The sequence below is a fragment of the Pristis pectinata genome, chromosome 10 (assembly GCF_009764475.1).
Source record: "Pristis pectinata isolate sPriPec2 chromosome 10, sPriPec2.1.pri, whole genome shotgun sequence".
NCBI lineage: Eukaryota > Metazoa > Chordata > Chondrichthyes > Rhinopristiformes > Pristidae > Pristis > Pristis pectinata.
Genome location: NC_067414.1, coordinates 90418486 through 90444473, shown reverse-complemented (window position 1 = coordinate 90444473; position 25988 = coordinate 90418486). Strand labels below are relative to the sequence as shown.

The 25988-nt window shown below is 45.9% G+C and overlaps 1 protein-coding gene across 6 annotated transcripts in view; it reads left to right on the top strand.

The window, feature by feature from the left end:
- fosl2 (FOS like 2, AP-1 transcription factor subunit) overlaps nt 1–25988 on the top strand; it is a 50177-nt gene that overhangs the window by 4019 nt on the left and 20170 nt on the right. For 5 of the 6 annotated variants that reach the window (XR_007957059.1, XM_052025327.1, XM_052025328.1 and 2 more), the window contains 3 exons: nt 4296–4547; nt 11618–11752; nt 19112–19219. Coding sequence is in view for 5 of the 6 variants with exons in the window: in XM_052025327.1 (XP_051881287.1) it covers nt 4296–4547; nt 11618–11752; nt 19112–19219 (495 nt within the window). In the remaining variant the exon portion in view is untranslated. The remainder of the gene's footprint in view (nt 1–4295; nt 4548–11617; nt 11753–19111; nt 19220–25988) is intronic. The other variant, XM_052025332.1, reaches the window with a different exon arrangement.

Here is a 25988-nt window from a genome sequence, read left to right as displayed (position 1 = left end):
CTGCCAACCCCCATCAACTCAGCGTCTCTCTCCCTCTCCCTGCCCTCGCCTGTGTTCAACAATGTGTCTCTCGGATTTCTTGTTGCCAATCGGAGTTGGACGTTCCTTGTCCCGGGACAAGGCAACATCTGAATGTTAGCTTAACTAGCCACTGTAATTTCCCCCGGTGAACACAATATGAGAGGGGGGGGGGGGTGGGTTTGCCGGGAATAAGATTAGTGTAACTGGTGTTTGACGGCCGCCAGGCATTCGATGGGCGGAAGGGTCTGTTTCCCCGCTGTTTGAGTCGACGACTCTGTTGCAGGGAAATCTACTTAATGTAACACCACCTCTCTATTGCACAGAAAGGAGAGAGAACGTCTGGCATTTTTATAGCGCCTGTCACATCCCGGGGGTACGGCAGAGGGCCTTTGAAGCCCAAGAAATAACCTTTGTGTTGCGCGGCCAGTCTGCTGGTGTGAGAAATTGGTCAGCTCGTTAGTACACAGCAAGATCCCACACCAGCAGCGGCCGGAGATTGTGTTCCAGCGATGTGCCTTGAGGATGCCCAGGGTACTTGGGGGAGCTCTCCTCCGCACCAGTCAAGAGGGGGCCGCACAGAGCCAGGCTCAACATGTCATCATTCCACCTTGGGTCCCTCCGAGGCAGGCAGAGACAGGCTCCAGTCCCGAGGTTTGTTGCTGAACAGTAATTGAAAATGCTGATAACAGCAACCTCCACAGTGGAAGAAGCCGTGTTTGTGTGCGTGTATATTTTTTGTGTTTGTAGGGAGGGGTGATGGAGACTAGAGGTTTTAGCTTTACAACCAGTCTTGCATCCAGATCCCAGAAATGGAGGACATTCAGCCCATCGAACCCGAGTCTGTACTGTCTCTGCTGTAAGGGCAATCCAGGTAGTCCCACTCTCTCCCTGAAGCCCTGCATATATTTTTAAAATCCTTTTTGCGTACTTATCCAGCTAATGGGCTACTTGCAATCCCAAAGACAAGTAACCACCTTTATTGGTTAACTACAATTGGTATTGGTATTGATTTATTATTGTCACTTGTCTTACAAACCGATTGTACAGGTCAATTCATTACACAGTGCAGTTACATTGAGTTAGTACAGAGTGCATTGAGGTAGTACAGGTAAAAACAATAACAGTACAGAGTAAAGTGTCACAGCTACAGAGTAAGTGCAGTGCAATAAGGTGCAAGGTGACAACAATGTAGATCATGAGGTCATAGTCCATCTCATCGTATAAGGGAACCGTTCAATAGTCTTATCACAGCGGGATAGAAGCTGTCCTTGAGCCTGGTGGTACGTGCCCTCAGGCTCCTACCCGATGGAAGAGGAGAAAAGAGAGAATGTCCCGGGTGGGTGGGGTCTTTGATTATGCTGGCCGCTTCACCAAGACAATTACTTTTGATAAGGATTTAAGACCAATATTATATTTGCATCCTATACTTGGGTTGTCTGGTTAGATTCATCACCCGGCTGTCAATGTAAGGGATTTTATTGCGTAGTTGTACTGGTCAGTATACACTGAGACATGGAACTGAATGGTATTTAGCAGCCTATATATAAGGCACAACAACAATTATAGGTGCAAACTTAACATAGCCGCAAGAGATGTTATCAATGCCTTCATCTTGAGGCCTCTTAGGTCACACCCAGAACGTGATTTAGCATCCAATAAATCCAGGCAATCTGAATTGTAAAATGCTCACTAATACCATCATACATAGAAGAGATGTGTTTATGTGTGCACACAAGTTTATTTGCTAAAGCACATTTGACCCTCCTGCAGATCTGTCTTTCTTTTACATTGGTAAACAGCTCTAATGTGATTGTAATTTTTGCAGAAAGCATACATATTGTGAGTCTGTAAAATTTTGCTCTCCCATCCAACTGTAAACTAGTAGTCCTGTGTTTGTAGTTCAGTAAGAACTGCCAGAACGTGCCACAGAGGCCGGAAACAGACTTTAACCTGTTATGACATCAAGGTTTTGTTTGCTTCAAGGGCATGGAGAAATGGAGTATACCCACCAAAAGTTCACAGAATCCCAGGGTGGTTACAGCATAGAAGGAGGCCATTCAACCCATTGAGTCTGTACTGGCTTTATGTAAGAGCAATCCACCTTGTTCCACTTTCCTGGCATCACTCCATGGCCCTGCAAATTCTTCCCTTTCAGACATGTATCCAGTTCCCTTTTAAACAAAACAATTGAATCTGCCTCCACTACTACCCAGGGCAGTGCATTACAAGCCCTAGACACTTGCTGTGTAAGAAATTTTCATTATGTCACTCTTGGCTCTTTTGCCAGTTTTCTTCATTTCTATGTTCCCCCCCGAGTTCTTGAACCCTTGAACAGTCTCTCTCCATCTACTCTTTGTGATGTTAAATCGCTCTATCAGATCCCCACACAATAATTTCTGTTCCAAGGGCAACAGACCCAGCTTCTCCAGTCAGTCCACACAACGAAAATCTCTCATCCTTAGAAACATTTTGTATCTTAGCAATCAGTTTTGCTACAAGATGCAATTAAATATTCAGTCCGTGTGTGTGTGTGTGTGTGTGTGTGTGTGTGTGTGTGTGTATTTTGCATGCACTGTCTACACAGCTATAAGCTCCACCAAAAATTTGAAAGGCTTCATCCAAGCTCACAAGGTTGCCCGATGGTTGAGATGCATTCAAATTGTAACCTAGTTTGACATTTTGGAGTAGTTCATTACTTTTTGAATGTCAGAAGCAGTTTTGGGGTTTGCAGTCTGGAAGATGCATTAAAACCTCTATTCCATTTTGTAGGAACTATGCTAACGAGAACATAGAACATTACACCACAGTACGGGCCCTTCGGCCCACAATGTTGTGCCAACACTTTATGCTACTCTAAAATCTATCTAATTCTTCCCTCCCACATAGCCCTTCATTTTTCTATCATCCATGTGGCTACCCAAGAGTTTCTTAAATGTCCCTAATGTATCTGCCCCCACAACCTCTGCCGGGAGTGCATTCCATGCACCCACCACTCTCTGTGTAAAACAAAAACTACCTCTGACATCCCCCTTATACCTTCCTCCAATCACCTTAAAATTATGACCACTCATGTTAGCCATTGTCACCCTGAGATAAAGTCTTTGACTGTCAACTCGATCTATGCCTGTTATCATCTTGTACACCTCTATCAAGTCACTTCTCATCCTCCTTTTCTCCAAAGAGAAAAGCCCTAGCTCATTCAACCTATCCTCATGAGATGTGCTCTGCAATCCAGGCAGCATCCTGGGAAATCTGCTCTGCACCTTCTCTAAAGCTTCCACATCCTTCCTGCAATGAGGCGACCAGAACTGAACACAACAGTGTGAAGTGTGGTCTGACCAGAGTTATATAGAGCTGCAACATTACGTTGCGGCTCTTGAACTCAATACCCCGACTAATGAAGGCCAACACCCCATACTCCTTCTTAACAACCCTATCAACCTGCATGGCAAGTCATAAGTCACCCTGACTTGGGCATGTATTCATTATCCATGGGAAAACTGCTAACCAACATCAGTATGTGAGCACAATCGTCACCAGGACTGCAGTTGTTAAGAAAATGGTCCAGTACTAAGGCCATTCCTCAGGATATACAATGCAATGTTGCATGTCAATGTTACTTGTCTCTGTGTGTCTCTCTCAGCCTCTCTCGCCCTCCACAGATGCTGCCTGATTTGCTGAGTGTTTCTAACATTTTCTGTTTCAGATTTCTGGCACCTGTAGTACTTTGGTTTCCTTTTTTCCTGCAACGACTCTAAGTTTGGGATTAAGTTGGTTACTGGAAATTTTTGACCTCAGGGTTTTGGGGATCAGGCAGGAGAGTGTGCTGTGGGTAATGATCTGACGGAGTGCCAGAGTAGGCTGGAGGGGCTGACAGCTATTCCTGCCTTCCATTCTTAAACGAGTTGTGCTGGCTATTAGTCAAATTTTTCTGTGACATTTCTAAGGGGTCTGTGTGAACAAGGCTTTGACTGTACTGTGAAAATAAAAAAATGCAGATGCTGAAAATCTGAAACCAAACCAGAAAAATGCTGGAAAAATTCAGCAGGTTAGGCACCATCCGTGGAGAGAAAAACAGTGCCCAGTTCTGCCAAAGGGTCGCAACCTCAAATGTCAACTGTTTTTCTCTCTCTGCAGGCGCTGACTGACCTGCTAAGGTTTTCCAACACTTTCTGATTTTGACTGTACTGTAATGGGGCTTCGGCAGTGGGTTTCACTGACTTTGTTTTATTCTTTAATTTCTGCACCTCCCCCATCCCCCCCCCCCCCATCAGAAGTATCGTGCAGATATGCCGGGATCCAGTAGCGCCTTTGTCCCGACTATCACTGCCATCACCACCAGCCAGGACCTGCAGTGGATGGTTCAACCCACCGTCATTACCTCCATGTCCAGCCCCTACTCCAGGTCGCACCCTTACAATCTACCAGGGACCAGCATCACCTCGCCCTCCTCCACCACCTTACACCGACCTGGCGTTATCAAAACCATTGGAGAGACAGGAGGACGGAGGAAAAGGGATGAACAGGTGAGAACACAACTTTTGTTTTCGATCGAAGTCTGATCATCAGCCCAGGGATTTTATTATCTGATTTTTTAAAAAAAATTACAGTTTACCCACATCCGTGCTGTCTTATAGCCATGTATCCCAATTTATTCTTTCCATGTGGATGTGTTACAAAACATAGAACACTACAGCACGGTACAGGCCCTTCGGCCCACAATGTTGGGCTGACATTTTATCCTGCTCTAAGTATCTAACCCTTCCCTCCCACATAGTCACCTATTTCTTTATCATTCATGTATCTATTTAAGAGCCTCATAAATGTCCCTAATGTATCTGCCCCATGCTATAGACATATAACATGGAAACAGGCCATCAAGCACCCATTTATGCTGATCCTGTGCTAATCTCATTTCATTTCTCCACATTCCCATCAACTCCTCCCAGATGTTAGAGATAAGAGTTATTGCTGCATTCTGCAGGGTATTTAGGGACTGATAGTAAAGGCTGGCATTGTCAATGAAGCTTGCCTGACATAAGTAACGTAGCCAATACACCCCAGGGAATGTCAAGGAACGATTTGCCACATGACCTGTTATGAAAGAGATGAATGGCTTGTTCAAAGAGGTAGGTTTTAAGTATGGTCTTGGACAATGTAGTGGTGTGAGCAACAAGCAATCTGCTGGAGGAACTCAGCGGGTCAAGCAGCATCTGTGGGGTGGGGGGAAGGAATTGTTGACGTTTCAGGTCGAAACCCTGCATCAGGACTGAGAGTGGAGGTGGGGAGGTGACCAGAATAGAAAGGAGAAGGGAAGGATTCGGAGGCGATTGGTGGACTGAGGAGGGGTGTGGAATTCCAGACCATGGGGCACTGCCAGCCGAAGGCGGGGCTGCTGAGGGTGGAGCAGTGTCACGACTGGAATGAGCGAGAGGGCAGAATTGAAGGTGGGAATCTTGTAGGGCTGGAGGAGGTTAGAGATAGATGTTTAGATAAGGCAACTCAGGAACTGTTGGATGACAACAGGGGGCCTGTTCCAACTGGGTGGTGAGGTGATGGATCTGTCAATCAGTCAAAGCAGCCAATCTCCAGCCGCTGTCAACAACTAAACAGGGCAGTGGAATGGGACTGGCAGAATTGTTTGCCGCCAGCATGGAGCCATTGGGCTGAATGGCCACCTCTACAGGGGGGTGAGGGGGGTGGGTGTAACACAGGGGGGAGTGGGAGCCCAGGGTGTGCCGAGGAGTTGCACTTACAGACTAAAGGCCAGCAGAACATTGGACTCACAGAAAACTCCTCTGGGCATCATATCTGTGCCCTTGAAATTCCTCAATCTTTGAAAGTGCCCAGAAGTGTTAAGAGAAAAGTTATTAAAGCAAACAGAGTCCCAATATACCAAAGTAGAGGCTTCAAGCACAAAAACTATGTTGAATACGTTGGAACACTGGGGTGGGCTTCAGCTGGAGCTCTGCATCTCATTCTGGCCAGCGATCTTTAGGGAAGACAAGAAGGTCCCAGAACCTGTGCAGAGAAGATGTACCTGTGATGTTTTCAGTTGGAGAAGCTGGGGTTGTCTGGGTGGGAGGTGTCAGACGGGAGATGCTGGGGTTGTCTGGGAGGGAGGTGTCAGACAGGAGAGGCTGGGGTTGTCTGAGAGGAAGGTGTCAGACGGGAGACACTGGGGTTGTCTGGGAGGGAGGTGGAGTGCAGGTCTGATGGAGGTGGGCACGATTGCTTTAGATCAGGTGAATAGAGGGAAGCTGTTCCCATCAGCAATGGTTCAGGGACCAAAGTTGGGAGGGGAGAATCGGGGGCACAAGGTGGCAGGCAAGGGTAAGTGTGAAGAATACCTCAAATTTTTATACAGTGACTACTTCGGATTTGGAGCTCGCTGCCTTTATCAACAGAGTCAGTAAGGAATTGGAACTGAGCAAACTAATGTGCAGTGTTTGTGGGGAGAAGGAGCAGTGGAATGGGAATTCATTGCTCAACAAGGACACAAGGGGTTAAGTGGCCCTTTCCTGTAACTGTTCCATGATTTTATTCCCACTGCCAATGTTTTTACTTTAATCCCACTTCTTTCTCTTTCCACCATATGGTTTTATATTTTGCTTTAGTTAATTCTGTTTGAAAACTGTAATAATTTTGGCCTCAACAGCCACTTAAGGGGGATATATTCCTGGTGCCGCTAATCCTTTATTTGGAAGAAAACTTATCTTACTCTTAACATCCTTTTTTGCTTCCCGTGGTCATTCTCTGCCTTAACCTCTGTGGGCCAATTCTTCATTTTTTTAAAAATTGTTTGATGGGAAGCTTTTTTAACAGCTTCACTCCAGAGAAGGTCCCCACCCAGCCCCAAGATCCAAAGGGGATACCTGTAGAATGTGCTCCCCAGAGCAAGCTTCTAAACTGTTGTTGGCCAATCATACCGTAGGAAATAACTGAGGGATTGATGGGCTTGCTCTGTGAGCCAGCATAGACCTGATGGGCCAAATGGCCTCCTTTCCACTCTATGAAAAAAAATACTATGCCTCATCATACAGTGGCGTGGAGTAGAAAATGTTAACTCTAAAATTTATCAGAGGAAACGTTAAAGTAAAACTGTGCAAAAAATCAGAAATAAGGATTTTGAACTGGAAATGTAGACTATGTAGGTAGATACAAGATTGTTTATGTAAGGATAGTTTAACCATTATATAACTATAGAATAAATGTACAGTTTACTAAATAAGACATTATGTATGTATGGTAGAGAATATTGCCAATATTGTACCTGTTATGAGAGATAGCGTACATGGTATATCTTGTATATTGTAGGGCAAAATATGACAGCTTGCACATACTGGAAGGAATAGTGAATACCTCTGAATGCTGGTGACTGACAATATGAGTACATTAAGGAGATTTTGTGTGTGTGTGTGTGTGTGTGTGTGTACTGTCTTGCTAGCATATCCTATGTATCAGTGAATATCAAACCATGAATGTGTTAAAGCTTGACAGCATGTATATTGTAGCAGGAAAGTACAGCTTCCCTATTATAACAGCATGGCCTTATCTATCTGTAGCAGAGGGGTAACTCGTATAACTCTGACCAATGGAGCGATTTGTAGATACTGTGTTTGGGCTGAAAGTCTAAGGAAAGCAGTGATAATTTTCCAGAAAGTTTTTTTAAGTTTCTGGAGTGGAATAAATAGGAATGAGGAGACTGAGAAACTGAGGAATTACAGGAGTAAAAGTATCTATGTGTCTATGCCTGGGCAAGTATGTAATAAGTGCAGGTATGCACTCTAAACCTGCTCAAAGCACAATGTATTGGGCAGTTCATTGAGGAGATGTGTGATAGTCTGCCAGATTGAATATTGAACATCTTGATACTTGACAGGGATATATGTAACTAATGAGGGACTTTACTGATGTTAATCAGTTACTCCATAGATAGAAAAAGAACTTGTAAATCTGTTGTACCCTTTCGCCTTGCCCCAACCACCAAGAGTGATTTGCAGCATTTACTTAAGTATTTCTTCACTGTTGGCTGTGATCAGCAAGGTCAGCACTTGCTGCCCATTCCTGAGGAGTTAGTGATGAGCTTCCTTCCTGGACTGTTGCAACCCTTGGGGAGAAGGTACTCCCATTGTCTGAGTGGCTTGCTGGGCCATTTCAGAAGGCAGTCACGAATCATTGTTAACTCCCCATCCCACTCAACACCCTGACCTATCTGTCTATCCTCTCTTGCACTCTTCACTGAAGCCCAAAGTAAGCTGAAGGGGCAGCATCTGTCTGGGGCATGTTCCAACTCTCACAGCTCCATATCAAATTCAAAAACATCAGATAACTCCCTTTTCCTGTTTGCATTGGATCTGGCTGGTTCTGCTGCAAGATTGCCAATCTGTAATATTAACTCTCTCCATGCACACTACCTGATCTGCTGGGTATTTCCAGCATTTTCCTTTTGATTTCAGCAACAGCTTCGACCTGCATTTCACAGCTTTAACATATCCCTTTCTTTGTTTCTTTTCCTCTCTCTCTCTGCCCCATCTATTAATCAAGTGACACCGTAAACACCGGAACACCATGGCAACTGAGGCGTCAGTCTATCACAGATATCCCCTTTGTCCTATCCATTCCTTCCCCCCCTCTCTCTAAAAACTAACTTGTTTTCTCAATTTTTCAGTTCTGACAAAGGATCTTCAACCTGAAATGTTATCTCTCCCTCTCCCCTCTCCCCTCTCTCTCCCACCACAGATGCTGCCTGACCTGCTGAGTGTTTCCAACATTTTTCTGTTTTAATTTCAGATTTCCAGTGTTTACAGTTTTTTGACTGTACACATGTAGGCTACACTGGGTTGTAGATATCCTTCCCTGTAGCGAACCAGATGGATTTTTAATGACAATCTTGTAGGTTCTTGATAACCATTGCCAATAACCCTAATTCTGGGATGTGCAATTAACTAATTTTGACCAACTTCCATGATGGGATTAGAATGTATCTTCTGAAACTCTGCAGATGCTCGAAATGTGAAATAAAATTGGAGTATGTTGGGCAAGCCTCCATGGAGAGGCAACTGGAGACCAGTGGGAAAAGTTGGTTCAAACAAGTTTGCAGCTGCAGATTAGGAGGATGGGGGGGCAGAGGGGAGAGAGCAAATGCAAAGGTCTGTCACAGGCTGGAAGGCGGTGGAGATCAAATACTAAAGCGGCAATGGGAGGCCGGTGCAGACATTTAGTGAATAATAAGCTGTCAGTTTGGAGGAGGTGTGAATGGTAGATGAGTAAACCACGAAGCTAACAGAAGAAGGGAAAATTGTATTGAATGCTGGAACTGTGAGATACATGTGAGGCTGGAATCGCTGACCATTTGGTGGGTGGCAGAGTGGCGCAGCTAGCACAGCCACTGCCTCACAGCTCCAGCGAGCAATCTGCCTCCTGACCCGACCTCGGGCGCTGCCTGTGTGGAGATTGCACGTTTTCCCCGTGACCGCGTGCGTCTCCCCCGGGTGCTCTGGTTTCATTTCCGCAGCCCAGTATATGGGTCAGTCGCCGCTGTAAATTGCCCCTGGTGTACAGGTGATTGGGGAGAGTGGAGAGGTTACAGGAAAAGTTACTGCAGGAATGGATTGCGCTGCGAGCTGGCTAGACTCGAAGGGCTAAATGGCCTCCTAGGGAGAATAGAACAATGAAAATGGAAAACTCTCTGATTCTGGATCAAACTTCTAGATGACCTGCCTAGTAATTTAACCACTGCCTTACCATTCCCAGCTAATTATTATTGAAGTACATCCTGTTGGCAAAAACCATTCATAGAAAAATGTTTCTAATTAATGTGGGTAGATGTTTTTTTGGGGGGGGGGGTCAATTTGTAAATGATACCAATAAATGATAAAGCAATCTTCTTGTATTTGCCTGAGGCACAAATCGTTTTATAAGAAGACCTCGCAATATGTTTTAGAATGTTCTAAGGGAAGTTTTACTGTTAGATATTACAAGACTATGAGTTACTTTGTTATTGCAAAACTCTGGTGGAGTGTAGAACACAGGGCACAGGTGTGTCAAGGTCAAACAGGTGTGTGGAGGGAAGCTGAACCGGGGAGTAGGTTGTGAGAACTGAGAGGCTATGGGATGGAGGAAGAGACTGAGGGAGGATATGGATTTTGCGGTCCTGGAAAAGGAATGAAAAGTAGGAGGCTGGTTCAAATAAAAACTAAATTTGTTAGTTGTGCTGCAAGGAAGCAGTTCACTTCTGTAGTTTGTCTGCTGCCCCTCCTGCTGGATTGCAAGATGTGAAGCTTTTTGCACCCGTTACACTGCTGAAAGAGTGCCTTTCTCGTCTTCACCACCCACTGTATTAGTCATTCCTCTTCGAAGGAATTGGTGCCTGGCGTCGTTCCTATTTTCTCGAGGTCGGACCTGCCCCTCTCATCCCACAGCGGACACACAAAAGTAACTTTATCCTCATTGGTGCAGGGCCGGGGAGGGGAATGGACAAATATAAAAACGATGCCTGATTGTGTCGCCATTGACCATAAGAGATAGGAACAGAAGTAGGCCATTCGGTCCGTCGGGTATGCTCCGCCATTCAATCATGGCTGATTTTTTTTTCTCAACCCCATTTTCCCACCTTCTCCCTGTAACCCTTAACCCCCTTACCAATCAGGAATCTCTGCCTTAAATGCACCTAATGACTTGGCCTCCACAGCGCTCCGTGGCAATGAATTCCACAGATTCACCACCCCTCTGGCTGAAGAAATTCCTCCTCATCTCAGTTCTAAAGAGACAACCCTTTATTCTGAGGCTGTGCCCTCAGATCCTAGACTCTGCTACTACTGGAGACATCCTCTCCACCTTCAGACCATCCAGGACTTTTAATATTCACTTGTATCTGATCTCAGTGATGGATATAAAGACATGGGCCGATGTGAACCGGTTTATTCCTCACGAGGTTAGATTTAAGTTAGGCCCGTGTTGACAGGAAAGATATCCCGAACATCCTCAATGTGTGTGAGGGCACCAAATCAAGATTTGAGGAGGATGAACCTGATTCAGTGGGAATAGGGATAATTGTTACCTGCGGGCAAGTCGTACCAGCTGGCCCCTGCATTAAACTGTGAAGCATGGACCATGGTTCACGTGTTCTTGTTCTTCTTCCTCTTGATGGCCTTGTGGATCACCTGGTTGCACTCTTGCTTCCGAGCTCAAGAGACTTTAAGAGCGCAAAACCCAGGCTGATGCTCCAGAGAGCACTGCCCTGTCAGAGGTGGTGCCTCGAGAGGACGTGACATTAAACCAAGGCCCCAGCTGGCCTCTGTAAAATTCCCTTGGTACTACTTTGAAGAACAGCAAGGAAGCTATGTCCAGTGTCCCAGGATATTAATCCTAAAATGGATGGGAATTTGAACTTGCTGTGCCCACCTTGGCTGTGTGACTACAGTCCAAAAATATCTTGTTCATTGGGAGATGTTGAAGGACTCTAATTTTCAGGAGGGGTGGGTTAATCTAAGTTGTTGGGATAGTTCAATATTCTTAATATCTCCTTTTCTTTCCCCTCTTTTCTTAAAAAAAACTGTTTGTTTCCCCACCCCTCCACCCTCTACCTATTTAGATGTTCCAGTGCCATCTGCCACTGCCGTTGCCATTTCTCTATCCGGCAGGGCACCATGGCCTGTGTTCGGGACTTCCCAATGACCACCATCAGTGCTGCCCTGGGAGCGACCAAGAGCAGACGTGCTTCTGCAGGGTAGGTCTGGTCCCATCAGTTTCTCCAGCCAGAAGATGGGACTGCCCCATTTTGTGGTCTGGTGGAGCAAGCATTTCTCTTTCACATCCGCCGGTGATCTACACCCCCACCACTGTCCCATCCAGTGCCTCGATCTGTCAAATCAATATTGAGTGATATTTCAGTGATGTGAGCTGCTGTAGCTTCAGTGCATGAATTTATTAAGCTTTTTGGAGAAACAAAAACCAAAAAAACTGCAGATGCTGGAAATCTGAAATAAAATCAGAAAATACCAGAAGTGTTCAGCAGGCCAGGCAGCATCTGTGGAAAGAGAAACAAGAGTTAACCTTTCAGGTCAAACATCCTTTGTTAGAACTGGCCTATCAAAAAACTGCTGAAGGGGCTTCATGCCAAGAGGTAATATAAACTGGAGAGTATAATTAGGAAAGGGGTACAACGACAGAGAGGTCTAGGGACATAGTTTGTTGAAACTGCCAGGGCAGGTTGAGAAAGTGGTTTAACAAAAGTGTACAAGATTCCAACTTTATAGAGGAACAGAGTACAAGAAGCAGGTTGTAGAATGAGACCATCAGCTCATATTTTCCACAGTGATAATAAAAGAATAACCCCACCTAATCCCAATTTCCGCCACTTGGTCCATGGCCTCTTTAAGCTGTGCCTCTGAGTACTCAGTGGTCAGTATAGTTGGTGTTGGCTGACGATCCTGTTCCAGTGCTAAGTGAATGTGACATGTGACTCTAAAGGCAAGGGAGTCATGACGAATCTTTACAAAACCCTGTCTCAGGCAAAACAAGGTATTATCCAGAGAGGGCGCGGAAGGGATTTACTGAAATGAGAGAGGCTGGAGTTGTTTTCCTTGGAACAAAGGCTATCACAAGGGAACCTGATGGAAAGGATTTAAAATCATGACAGGGAAGAACGAGAGAAACTGCCCCTCTTGGTGGAGGGGTCAAGGGCGAGGGGCAGTGTAGAATGACGGCATTTGGCAGAAGAACCAAAAGTGCGAAGGAAACGTTTTTACACAGTGAGTGTTCAGAGTCTGGAACGCACGGCCAGGGTTGGTGGTAGGGGCAGGTTCAAAGGAGAGCTGGATCAATATCTTAAAGGGCCAGGGTGAGAGGGGAGTGGGACAAGCTGGATTGCTCTTTGTGTAGATCTGGTACAGAAATGAGGAGAAATTTCTTTAGCCAGAGGGTCGTGGATTTATGGAACTTGTTGCCACATACAGCTGTGGAAGCCCGATCATTGGGGGTGTTTAAGGAGGAGATTGATAGGTATCTAATTAGTCAAAGTATCAAAAGATATGGGGAAAAGGCCAGGAATTGGGGCTGGATGGGATTGGCGTACTTCTGCTCCTTTGTCTTGTGACCTTGTGATCACCGTGGGCCGAGTGGCCTCCTTTGCTGGAAGCATCGTGTGGAGTTCGACAGTTAACCTGCACCCAGACATACTCTGGAATAACACTGTTACTTTTCTGTCTCCTTGCCCCCCTGCACGTTCCACTGTTGTCAGCACTCTGGTCACTCTGCAGCCTACAGGCCTGACTTGTTAGCCCCTCCATTCTCCCCATCAGCAATGTGATTGATCCTTAACTGCTGCCTCGATGCAGGGGATATCAGGGATGGACAATAAGTGCTGGCATTGTTAGTGACACCCATATCTCATCAACCAATGAATAAAGATGAAGAAAAAATATCTGGTCTCTACTTGTTCTATTGAGGTTACTTTCTTCTTTTCTGTACCATCTTCCCTCTCTCCCTGGAGGTAAGAGTGGCATTGTGGAGAACCAATAGTCAGAGATCTGTACCACTTAACTGCAGGCACGAATTCAAATTGCAGCTCCTGTACTTAAGCTCAAATAACGGAATAAATCTGCAGTGTGAGGAGAGAAAATGCCAGTAAGCACAAAACCTCAGGCTTATCACCTGGTCTATTATGCCCCAGGAAATGAAGGCTGACACTTTTACCTATTCTAATTTATCTATGAGTCACCTCCTGCCAATGTGGTTGAATCATATGGGGGCAATGAGAGATGAGCAACAAGTGCTGACAACGCTCACTGTCTTTTCCTCTCCCATGCTTTCGCTTCCCCCCCCCCCCACACCCCCCCCAACCCTCCGTTCACCGATCCCGGTCCCCTCCCTTTCTCTCCCTGCTCGCTTTTCTCCCGTTACTCCGCTGAGCATTTGCCACCAACTCCTTCTACATCCTATTAACTCTACTGTCCTTGTTGAACCGGTTGACTGCAAGAAATTTTAGAATGATACTGCACAGAAGGAGGCCATTCGGCCCAGCCTTCCTCTGTTAGCTCATTGAGAGCCATCCAATAAAGCCCACTCTCCCGAGGCATGATAAAAGTTTCCACCTGTTATTTAAAGGAATACCCCTTCAGAAATTATTATTGAATCTGTATTCACCAGTCTTCAATGCATAAATCCCCTGCAGCAAACATTTTTTTCTCTTATCGAAGAATCGGAAAACAATCGAGGTAGAAGGAGACTATTCGGCCCATTGTGTCCATGCTGAGCAAAAATAATTCAACCCAACCTAACCCCACCTTCCACCACTTGGTGCGTAGCCCCTGAAAAGTTAGGGGTCTTTGGGAACACCTCAAGTAGATTAAAAGTAAATTAAGGTCTTTATTAGTCACATGTACATTGAAACACACAGTGAAATTCGTCTTTTGCGTAGTTTGTTCTGGGGGCAGCCCGCAAGTATCGCCATGCTTCCGGTGCTAACATAGCATGCCCACAACTTCCTAACCCGTACATCTTTGGAATGTGGGAGGAAACCGGAGCACCCGGAGGAAACCTATGCAGTCATGGGGAGAACGTACAAACTCCTTACAGACAGCGGTCATAATTGATGTTAAATACAGTGGGAGTTTCTGTCTTCACCACTGGTTCAGACCTCTACCATCCTCAAGGGGAAAATATTTTTCCTCATCTCCCCTCTTTTACCTATTACTTTAAATGTATGCCCCCCCACCCCTCCATCTAAGGGAAATGTGTCCCTCCTATTCTCTCCAACCAGGCCCCTCATTTCCGGTTCATCTGCCCATTGGCTTAAACCTGCCCCCAGTCACTGACTTTCATCCATGGAAACAATTTCTCCTTGTTTACTCTCAACAAAGCCTAAGCACACGCCGAGACTGATTGCTTAACCTGAGCTGACGCCCCATTTGAGACCAGATCCACTTACCTTACGCCACTGTCCCTCCCTACCACACTCAGAGAGCAGAATTGGAAACGCGATTCAGTCTGGGGACCTACACTGGACATCGCTCCAGGGGGAGCGTCAAGTGAAGGTGGTGAGGATGGGGTTTGGAATTCGCAAACACCCAGACACACCCCGACCTGGGGGCTTTATTCAACAATGGGAGCCTGGCCTTTCACACTCGTCGTTCCAAATCATTTCATTGCCTTCCTTCGTCTCCCGACTCCTTGTCCAGCTTTTCTCTGTTTAAACTCTGTTCGTGAGGTTAATGTTGAACTTGCTGAGGTTGGTGGTCAGCGCCATGGCCTGCCCCTGCTGTAACATTGATTGCTCCACTGATGATTTAGATGTGTGGCCATAGATATCTGTAGCTGGAGCAACCCTGTGGTGTCTCTGGGCTATGGGGTGGGAGAATAGAGTTCTACAGCACGAGAACAGATTCTTTGGCCCAACTTCTCCACATCGACCAAGGTGTCGTCCTGAACTACTTCTATTTGCCTGCATTTGGCCCATATCCCTCAAAACCTGTCCAGATCCTTTTTAAAATGTTGTAATGTACCCACATCTACCACTTCTTCTGGCAGCTCGTTGCACGTACCCATCATCCTCTCTATGAAAAATGTGCCTCTCGTGTCCCCTTTAAATCTTTCCCCTCTCACCTCTAGTTTTAGACTCCCCTACCATGGATGAGAGACTATGACCATCCATCATATCTATGTCTCTCATGATTTTATATACATGTTCACACCTCAGCCTCCTTCACTCCAGGGGAAACAGTCCCAGCCTATCCAGTCTCTCCTCATAACTCAAGCCCTCCAGTCCCGGCAACATCCTTGTGAATCTTCTCTGTACCCTCTCCAGTTTATTCACAACCTTCCTATTGGTACGGTGACCAGAACTGCACACAATATTTCAGGTGTAGTCTCACCAATGTCCTTTAGTGCTGTAACATGACGTCCCAACTCTTGTACTCAGTGCCCTGTCCGATGAAGGCAAGCATGACACATGCCTTCTTCACCACCCTGTCTACCTGTGTCGCCAAATTCAGGGAACTATGTGCTTCTATTCCCCAGGTTCTACAACAGAGATTCTATCCACGTCCCCATCAACTTCTCTCCTCCCCCAACAGATTCTTCCACTCACCCACACACTAGGGACAATTTAGAGCAGCCAGTTATTCTACCAACCTGCACATCACTGGGATTTTGGAGAAAATGGAGCACCCAGAGGAAACCCATATAGTTACAAGAGCGTACAAATTCCATTCAGATGGCTCCCGAGGTCGGGATTAAACCTGGGTCGCTGGAGCTATGAGGCAGCGGCTCTACCAGCTGCGCCTCTGTGTTGCCCCCCCCCCCCCCCCCCCCCAAGCCAGGTTACTGCTCGTTCTCCATTGATTCCTATTGGAAAGACAAGGTGGATATTGGCCTGGGGAATCCCACCCCCGATACTGCTGAACAGGCGGATGAAATTCCCTGCACGGAAGCAAAACAATGTGTGGATGTGTCACTGATGAAAGCTGAGCTTGGAGGTGGCACCTTCTGCAGAAATGGTCAAAAAGGTGGGAGTGATATTTCCCTGGGATAGTCCAGTTACAGGGATCAACTCCATTGGAAAAACCCAGCCAACCCCATCATTTTGAGCTCTTGTAGCACAGCTGCATTGAACGTTGGAATAATTCCTTCATATCTGCATCACTTTACAGGATTGTAAATGTCTCTTAAACATTATAATTGTTCCCGCCTCTACCACCTCCTCTGGCAGCTCGTTCCATATACCCACCACGCTCAGTGTTGAAAAACTTGCCTTTCAGGTCACCTTTAAATCTTACCCATCTCACCTTAAACCTATGCCCTCTAGTTTTAGACTCCCCTACCCTGGGAAAAAGACTGTGACGATCTATCTTATCTATGTCCCTTCTGATTTTATAAACCTCTATAAGGTCACCTCTCAGCCGTTCGACACTCCAGACATCATACATACAATTTCCCAAGTGTAAATGGTGAAATCCCCAGGCTATACATGTGAAATCCACTCTACATTCTGGGTATACAAGACACAATGTGTAATTGTCAGCCACGATCAGGAGAGAACTGCTCAATTCTTTGTAACCACTGTCTATCATCAATGCTAACATTACGCCTGTTCTTGAATGGGCTTCGGACAGGGGTGACTGAGTACCTCTTTCACTGACCTCTAGTTTTGTTTCCCTCTGAATGGATTCACTTAACTATTAATTTAAATGAGTGGGTAGTGTTCTCACTCCAAGGATTTAGGTCCTACGTTTGATTGGACATTCTAGTGCGGTACTGAGGGAGCACCCCAACACAAGAGATGCCAACCACAAGTGATTTCAAGCCATGTCCTGCCTAGGAGGACTTCCATACTGTGGGCTAGTTTTATGGCTGACATTGGTGCTTCGAAGTCCAAAGAGTAACCTGGTGCTCTGGTAAACATTCCTCCCTCAAACAGTGCAAACTAGGCAGCACCGTGGTACAGGTAGCAGAGCCGCTATCTCACAGCGCCAGTGACCCGGGTTCAATCCTGATCTCTGGTGCTGTCCGTGTGGAGTCTGCGCTTTCTCCCTGTGGCAGTGTGGGTTTCTCCCAGTGCTCCAGTCTCCTCCCACATCCCAAAGACATACGGATTGTTAGGTTAATTGGCGACTGTAAATTGCCCCTAATGAGTAGGCAAGTGGTAGAATCCATGGGAGTTGATGAGAAGGAGGGGAGAATAAAAAATGGGATTAGTGTAGGATTAGTGTAAATGGGTGGTTGATGGTCGGCACGGACTCAGTGGGCCAAAGGGCCTGTGTCCGTGCTGTCTCTCTCCATGACTTTATGACTCATTTTCATGTTGTTTGTGGACTTCTGCTGTGGATAAAATGTTGTCACACTTGTCCCTGTTACAGTTTTTTTTCTCTCTTCCTTCCCCTTGTCCTTCTCTTACCTCTCCCTGCCTCTCTGAGCTGATCCTTGGGCAGAGGGTTGTAAGTGAGGGTTGCGGAGCTCTGGGCTGATCATCATCTGTTTGCGCAAATGTTCATACAGCTGAGTAAATGATAACCAAGTGTTTGGAAATGTAATATGAGTGCATAAAACTCCAGATGTACACCTGAAACCCTGTGGCCTAATCTCTGTTGGGGGTCTTTTGGTTGTCTGCTGAGACCACTGTGCGATCCTGGGTTTAGACTGTAACCAATGGTTTTACACACGACCAAAGTAAAGAAAATGCTGGAAACACTCAGCAGGTCAGACGGCACCTATAGAAAGAGAAAGAGAGTTAACATTTCAGGTCAAAGGTGCTTCTTCAAGATATGAGGTTTGGTGTCCCATACCTAATGAAATGTATAGGACACCAAACCTCAGAGTCTCGCCACTAGATTAATTCTGAGATGGGGAGGTTTGACTCTTGAGAAGAGACTCTACTAGAGTTCAGAAGAATGAGAGGCTGAGACAGAGAAAATTCTGAGAGGGATTGACAAGGTAGTTGCCAAAGAGTCTGTTTCCTTGGCTTGAGAACCAGGACCTGGGGTGTTAGTTCAAGGGTGAGGGGTCAGCTGCTTAGGATGGAGGTGAGGGGAAGTATCTTTGGGCAGTGGGTTAGAAATCTTTGTACTCTTCTAAGTCGGGGTGTTGTGGATATTCAGTCAACAGCGAAGATTTTTGGACGTGGAGGGAATGAAAGTATATGTGGTTAAAAACAAAAAAATGCTGGAAATGCTCAGCAGGCCAGGCAGCGTCTGTGGAAAGGCAATCAGAGTTCATGTTAACTCTGTTTCTCTCACCGCAGGTGCTGCCTGACCCGCTGAGTGTTTCCATTTCGGATTTCTAGCATCTGCCATTTATTTTTGAGAGAAAGTAGAAAATCTCAAGCTGCACCCTGGATCTTATGGAGTGGTAGAGCAGGCTCAAGGAGCCATTGGTCCACCATCTCGTTCTGACGTTTGTGTTCTATCACTGCGAGGATCTACATTGCCATTGTCACAATCGCATGACTTGTTCAGCCCGTTACTGAATAACCTGCACTCTCCACAGTGGTCCACAGTGATCCCAGATTAAAAGAGACACTGATAAGATGTTCCACATTTTCATAGGAAACTCTGCTCCCTTCACTAATGCGTGTTCCTCGATTGTTTGACAGCTAACTCCAGAGGAAGAAGAGAAGAGGAGAATACGGCGAGAGAGAAACAAACTGGCTGCAGCTAAGTGCCGGAACAGGCGTCGAGAGCTAACGGAGAGGCTTCAAGGTGTAAGTGCAATGGAATTCGTATAAATCAGAATATGTTAGCAGAATGCTGTTGAGGGCTGGTCATAGAGGTATAGAGGTGGAACAGGCCCTTCAGCCCATCGAGTCCATGCTGACCATCAACAACCCATTTATACTAATCCTAAATTAATGTCATTTTTTTTATTCTCCCCACATTCTCACCATCTCGCCCCCAGATTCCACCACTCATCTAAACACTAGCGGCTCAATGACATCTCATAAGAAATAAAGTGACAGCCATAATTACAGAGAGACACAGCACAGTAACTGTTCTTTCTTCCCACAGAGTCTACACTTGACCATCAAGCACCCCTTTTATATTAACTCTATTTTATTCTTCCTACATTCTCGTCAATACGTCCCAAATTCTACCACTCACCCTTACATTAGGTCCAATTTGCAGTGGCCAATTAACCTACCAACCTGCACGCCTTTGTGACGTGGGAGGAAACCGGAGCACCCAGGGGAAACCCACACAATCACAGGGAGAACATGCAAACCCCACACAGACAGCACCCGAGGTCGGGATTGAACCTGGGTCCCCCTGACACTGAGAGACAACAGCTCTACCGGCTAAGCCACTGTGTCGCGCTGTTCTTTTGGGATTGGGAAAGAAAGGTTGTTGGACTGGAGGTTGAAGAGTCAGCCCAGTGGGGAGCTGGGATCTTGAGGAAACCGTGGCGAGTGTTCTATGTAGGAGGCCTGGCACTTCAAACGGAGGGTCAGAAATGAGCCACACCCACAGACGAGGAGAAAAATCAACTGGTTTAAGCCACATCCTCGGGCTCAGCTGCAGCTGTCAAACCTTTCAATCCGTCAAAAATAACACTGCATGTTTCCAAGACAAAAATCAAAAAAGAAAAATTTATAAGTTTAAAAATAAACTCAAAAACTTCAAAGGTCCTAAAGCACTTGAAACAAACGTATTTACATATGTTTAAATAAATCTAAATTAACAAGCCATTGGAGATTTCTTCAAAGCATTCCATCAAATAACCAGTCCTGCAATTCCTCTCCAGACTATGTGTTGTCAGTGGGCAAAGATTGCAGCTGTGTGATCGGGTTGGGAAAGAGCTAATCTGGATTTACAGATGCATTTGACCAAATGCAGATTGGCGTTGATTGATTTGACTGGGAGTGTTGTGACTGGGGAGTAGTGGTTTAAGTGTGAAGCTGTACTAACCTGGATGTATTGATCCATGATTTATGTCTGGCTGTAGTGACTAGATTATAAATGAGCTAAACTGAGTGTAATAAATTGTTTGGGGATGTGCTGTTCTGGATTGGTTAGGAATGTACGAATCTGGATGTACAGGTTTTGTTGGAAATGTGCTGATCTGGATGTGTGAACGGATTTGGAAATGCATTAATCTAATGGGATATACCGATCTGGGAATACTGACCTGAAGTGTGCTAATCTAGTTGGGAAGCTACTTATCTAGGTATATTGATGTACTTGGAAATGTATAAATGTATAAAACCAGGAATACTGATCTGGCTGGGAATGTACTAATCTGAGTGTGTTGATCCATTGGGATTGCAATAGTCAGGGTGTACTGACCTGTTTGGGAATGTATGAATCCGGGTATCCCAATCCTAATGTACTGATCTGTTGGGGAATGCTCTGGTATAGCCACATGCTTGGTAAGATGCTAATTCAACCGTACTGATTGGGGAACATAGTAATGCAGGCACATTGATCCAACTGGGAATGTCCTTATCTGTGTGTGTTGCCCTGTGCATCCTGATCTATTTGGGAATGTGCTAACCTAGGTGTACAGATTTAGTTGGGAATTTGTTTATCCAGGCCTTCTGATTAGCTGGGAATGTACTAATCTAGGTGTACTGATCTGTTTGGAAATATATTAGACTGCGTGAACTGATCCAGTTGGGAATGCACTATCCAGGTGTACTGATCCAACTGGGAATGGATGAATCCAAGTGTACTTATCCAGTTGGGAATGTATTGATTTGAGTGTCCTAATCCAGTTAGGAATGTACCATCCAGGTGTATTGATCCAGTTGGGAATGCTGAGTGTCCTGGTACAGGTGTGCTGACATGTTTGAGAGTTTACTAATGGGTAAATTAGTTTTCCACTAGTAACTAATCTGGTTGTCCTGATCCAGTTTGGAAGGTACGATTGCATGTTTGCCAGTTCCTATCGAGCCCCGATCTGGAAATGTATAAAACCAGGAATACTGACCTGGACATTCTGCTGCCTACACCAGACAGTGAGATTTGAACATTTCAGTGAAGGCCTAATGATCAGCCTCAGCAGATTGATCGGACTGAGATAAGGATAGGTAGGAGGCTGCCTGAGATGAGAAGCCAGAAAGTACTTTTCATGCCTTTAAAAGCAACATGTAGGGTCTTGCATTAAAAACACTCTGTACTAGGAACAGGTCAGCTTCCAGTGAACAGTGTTGAAAAACAGATGCCTTCTTTGTCTTGAATTAACAAGAGGAAGCTTGTCAATAGTTGAGCAATCCTTTTCTCATCCTGGCCAGCAACCTCCTACTGTCTCAGTCTCTCACCTCAGAGATCCTTGGGCCAATTTAAAACGAACGTCACCACACCTAATGCCTCAGCTATCAAGAGGCAGGCAATAATTCACTTCTTAAGTGCCAGTAACAATAACATTAGCCTACTTAGTTTTTGTGTAATCCTAGGATTAGCAGTTTAAACCTTGTCATATTATGTCAAGAACTGAATTCTCTTATTAACCCCAAATTTTGGGGTTGGGGAGAGGAGGAAGGAGTAGTGGGTGTGCGGATTGTGTGGGAGTAGGAGACGGGTGGGTGGTGGAAATCTGGGTGACATTGTGTGGTAGGTCTCCGTAATGTATTTGGACTTGATCCAGTAGGGAATCTCAGGTTCCTGCACTTAGGACCAATTACCCTGCAGGCAGCCAAGCTAAGCCAAGTGACAACCCAGTCTTTCCAATTGTGCACAGGGAGCTTCAAACAGGGATAATACCCCTTTACTCACAAATGTCTGCTGGCCTGTTTGAGACGTGGGGGTTGCCTTTCACGGAACGGAGACCACCTCACTGCCAGCTTGCGATGACCGTAGCTTCCCACCTGCCGTATTGGAGACCTTGGTGTCCATTTAGCAGCTGAACCCTAAGATCTGCGAAAGGACCCATTCCTCGAGGTGTCAGAGCTCCCACTTCTTTAGTCACTGGGATCCGAGACTTCCAACATCACATTTGGGTTCACTGGTCAACAATCCCTTGAGAGTGTTGTTTGAGCAAATATTCGGAATCAGATTTATTATCACTGACCTAGATGACATGAAATTTGTTGTTTTGCGGCAGCAGTACAGTACAAAGGTATAACATTACTATAAATTACAAAAATAAATAAACAGTGCAAAAAAAAAGGAATAACAAGGTAGTGTTCATGGACCATTAAGAAATCTGATGGCGGAGGGGAAGAAGCTGTTCCTGAATCATTGAGTGTGGGTCTTCAAGTTCCTGTACCTCCTCCCTGATGGCAATAATGAGAAGGGGGCATGTCCCAGATGGTGAGGGTCCTCAGTGATGGATGTCGCCTTCTTGAGTTACTGCCTCTTGAAGAAGTCCTCGATGGTGGGGAGGGTTGTGCCTGTGATGGAGCTGGCTGAGTCTACAACCCTCTGCAGCCTCTTGCAATCCTGTGCATTGGAGCCTCCAATACTTAAATTGCTTGATGTTGCTTGATAATAGATAAATCTGAAAAGATTCACAAAGGTGTTGCCAGGACTCGAGGGACTGAGTTATAGGGAGAGGTTGGACAGGCTGGGACTTTTTTCCTTGGAGCGTAGGAGACTGGGTGGTGATCTTATAGAGGTGTATAAAATCATGAGGGGCATCGATCAGGTGAATACACACACTATCAGGGTTGGGGAATAAAGAACTAGAGGTCATTTTTCCCATTATTGAGTGATCCAATACCAGAAGGCATGCACTTAAAGTGAGAGGTGGTAGGTTCAGAACAGATGTGAGGGGTACATTTTTTAGTCAGAGAGTGGTGGATGCCTGGAATGCATTGCCTGATAGGGTGGTGGAGGCAAATTCATCAGAGTCTTTTAAGAGGGGCTTGGACTGGCACATGAATGAGAGGAAAATAGAGGGATATGGGCATTCTGTAGGTAGCAGGGATTGGCTATGTCAGCACAACATTGTGGGCCGAAGGGCCTGTTCTGTGCTGTACTGTTCTATGTTCTATAAGTTTCAGGTGAGAGGGCAAAGATTTAATAGGAGCTTGAGGGGCAACTATTTTTTTACACAGAGGGTGGTGTGTTTGTGGAACGAGCTGCCAGAGGAAGTGGTTGAGGCAGGTACAACAACAACTTCTAAAAGACAGTTGGACAGGTACATAGACTGGAAAGGTCTAGAAGGTTATGGGCCAAATGCTGGCAAATGGGACTAGCTTGGATGGGCATCTTGGTCAGCATGGACCAGTTGGGCCGAAGGGCCTGTTTCCATGCTGTATGTCTATGACTTATGCTCTGTCAATGATTGTCCAAGTGTGCTCCTGTGGAGTGTTAGAACTGAATAATGCAAGACCTGTGCTGACTCACCTTGCAGCAAATGCACAGATTGGCAGAGTTTTAACTGGGATGGAGCAGAGGTTGGAAAACTTCTCTTGAGATAGAGCACAGTTTGGAGGTTTCTACCCGGGACAAGGTACAGACTAGCAGGAGTTCCCCAGGGTTACAGGGTTTACCTGAGATTGACCTCAAGATGGATATCTCAAACCAGAGGTGAGATAGCAGGTTACAATGCATTCACTGAGGCTCACACAGAGATTGTTCACACATGAAATAACGCATAGGCTGGAGCATGTTACACAGAGGGGAATGCCTCGACGTCACACAGAGACCGTGTCACAGAGGGCAGCGTGTCGTGTGGAGGAGAGTCACAGATTGGAGTGTGTTGTGTGGAGAAAGTCACGGACTGGGGTGTGTCATGTGGAGGGGATCACAGGGTGGAGTGTGTCATGTGGGCAGGTGTCACGGACTGGAACGTGTTGTATGGGCGTGTGTCATGGATCAGAATATGTTGTATGGGCGTGTGTCATGGATCAGAATATGTTGTATGGGTGGGTGTCACGGACTGGAACGTGTTGTATGGGCGGGTGTCATGGATTGGAACGTGTTGTATGGGCGGGTGTCATGGATCGGAATGTGTTGTATGGGTGGGTGTCATGGACTGGAACGGGTTGTATGGGCGGGTGTCATGGATTGGAACATGTTGTATGGGCGGGTGTCACAGACTGGAACGTGCTGTATGGAGGAAATTGCAAGTTGGAACATGTTAGAAAGAGATGTGTCAAGGCAGGAACATGTTACTTGAACATGTGGATGGAGCATGTTACACTAAGGAGGAGAAACAGGCTCCACAGGTGTTACATGGAGGGAGCATGGACGCATGGAGTGTGGTGTGCGGTTGGCTGGTGCATCTTACATGAAGGGTGTACAGTGGGCTGAAGCGTGTTACATGGATGCAATGTGGAGGTGTGGAGTGTGTTACACAGAGGGTGTGTGGAGTGTATTACACAGAGGGAAGATAGTGTGGAGAATGTTACACAAAACATAAACCATAAGTCGATATTACTGCATGTGGGTTGGGACCAAAGTAAATACAGGAACTATAGGTTCTTCCTGAATGTATTTTCACGAGGTGGCAAAGCCAACATCTATTGCCCAATTCCCAACTGTACTGGAGAAGATGGTGGCAGCTGCTCCCCTGAACAACCTGTGGTATAGCTGATTGGAAAGGTTTAAAGCTAGGGGGCTGCTAACCTCACCACTGAGACCAGAGTGAAGCACCAGCTCAGACCAAGTAACGTTGGCAAACTTCGCTAACACATGGGGAATAATTATGATAATCCAAACGTGTTGAGGTCACCGTTAATGATACCAGTTTGGATTTTGAGTTTACCTAATCAATAACGGGGGTATAATGGGATTTGGATCATTACCCAAGGCTCTAGTTTACTGATCCATGACACCCACTCATACGACACATTCCAGTCCATGACACCCACTCATACAACACATTCCAATCCATGACACCTGCCCACACAGCACACTCCACCCCGTGATCTCCTGCACAGGACACCTCCGAGTCCGTGACTCTCTCCACACAACACATTAGCATTACAGCATTAACACTGTAATGCTAATGTGTGCCTGTCTGTATAGTAGCAGGAGTAAACCATGAGGCCCCACAAGCCCATGACTTGCTATCCAATCCAGGCACTCCCTGGTCCACTTTTTCAGCCTTAACCGCTCATCATTTGCTTCTCTGAAATCTCCAGCTGGTTCGGGTGCAATGCTCTTGATTGCATTATGGGGTCTCTTCTGCTTATCTTCTTAAGCTGTTCTTGGGATTGGACATTGCTGGTGAGGGCAGGATTGTGTGCACCAAATCTGAGTCCTCAAGGAATCAAAACAGGTGGAGACGAGGAGCACAAGGAGGGGGAAATCCGTAAAGGGCATGCACCACCAGACTTAAGGACAGCTTCTACCCCACTGTGATAAGACTGTTGAACGGTTCCCTTATACGATGAGATGGACTCTGACCTCACAATCTACCCTGACGTGACCTTGCACCTTATTGCACTGCACTTTCTCTGTAGCTGTGACACTTCACTCTGTACTGTTATTGTTTTTCCCTCAATGCACTCTGTACTAACCCGATGTAACTGCACTGTGTAGTGAATTGACCTGTACGATCGGTATGCAAGACAAGTTTTTCACTGT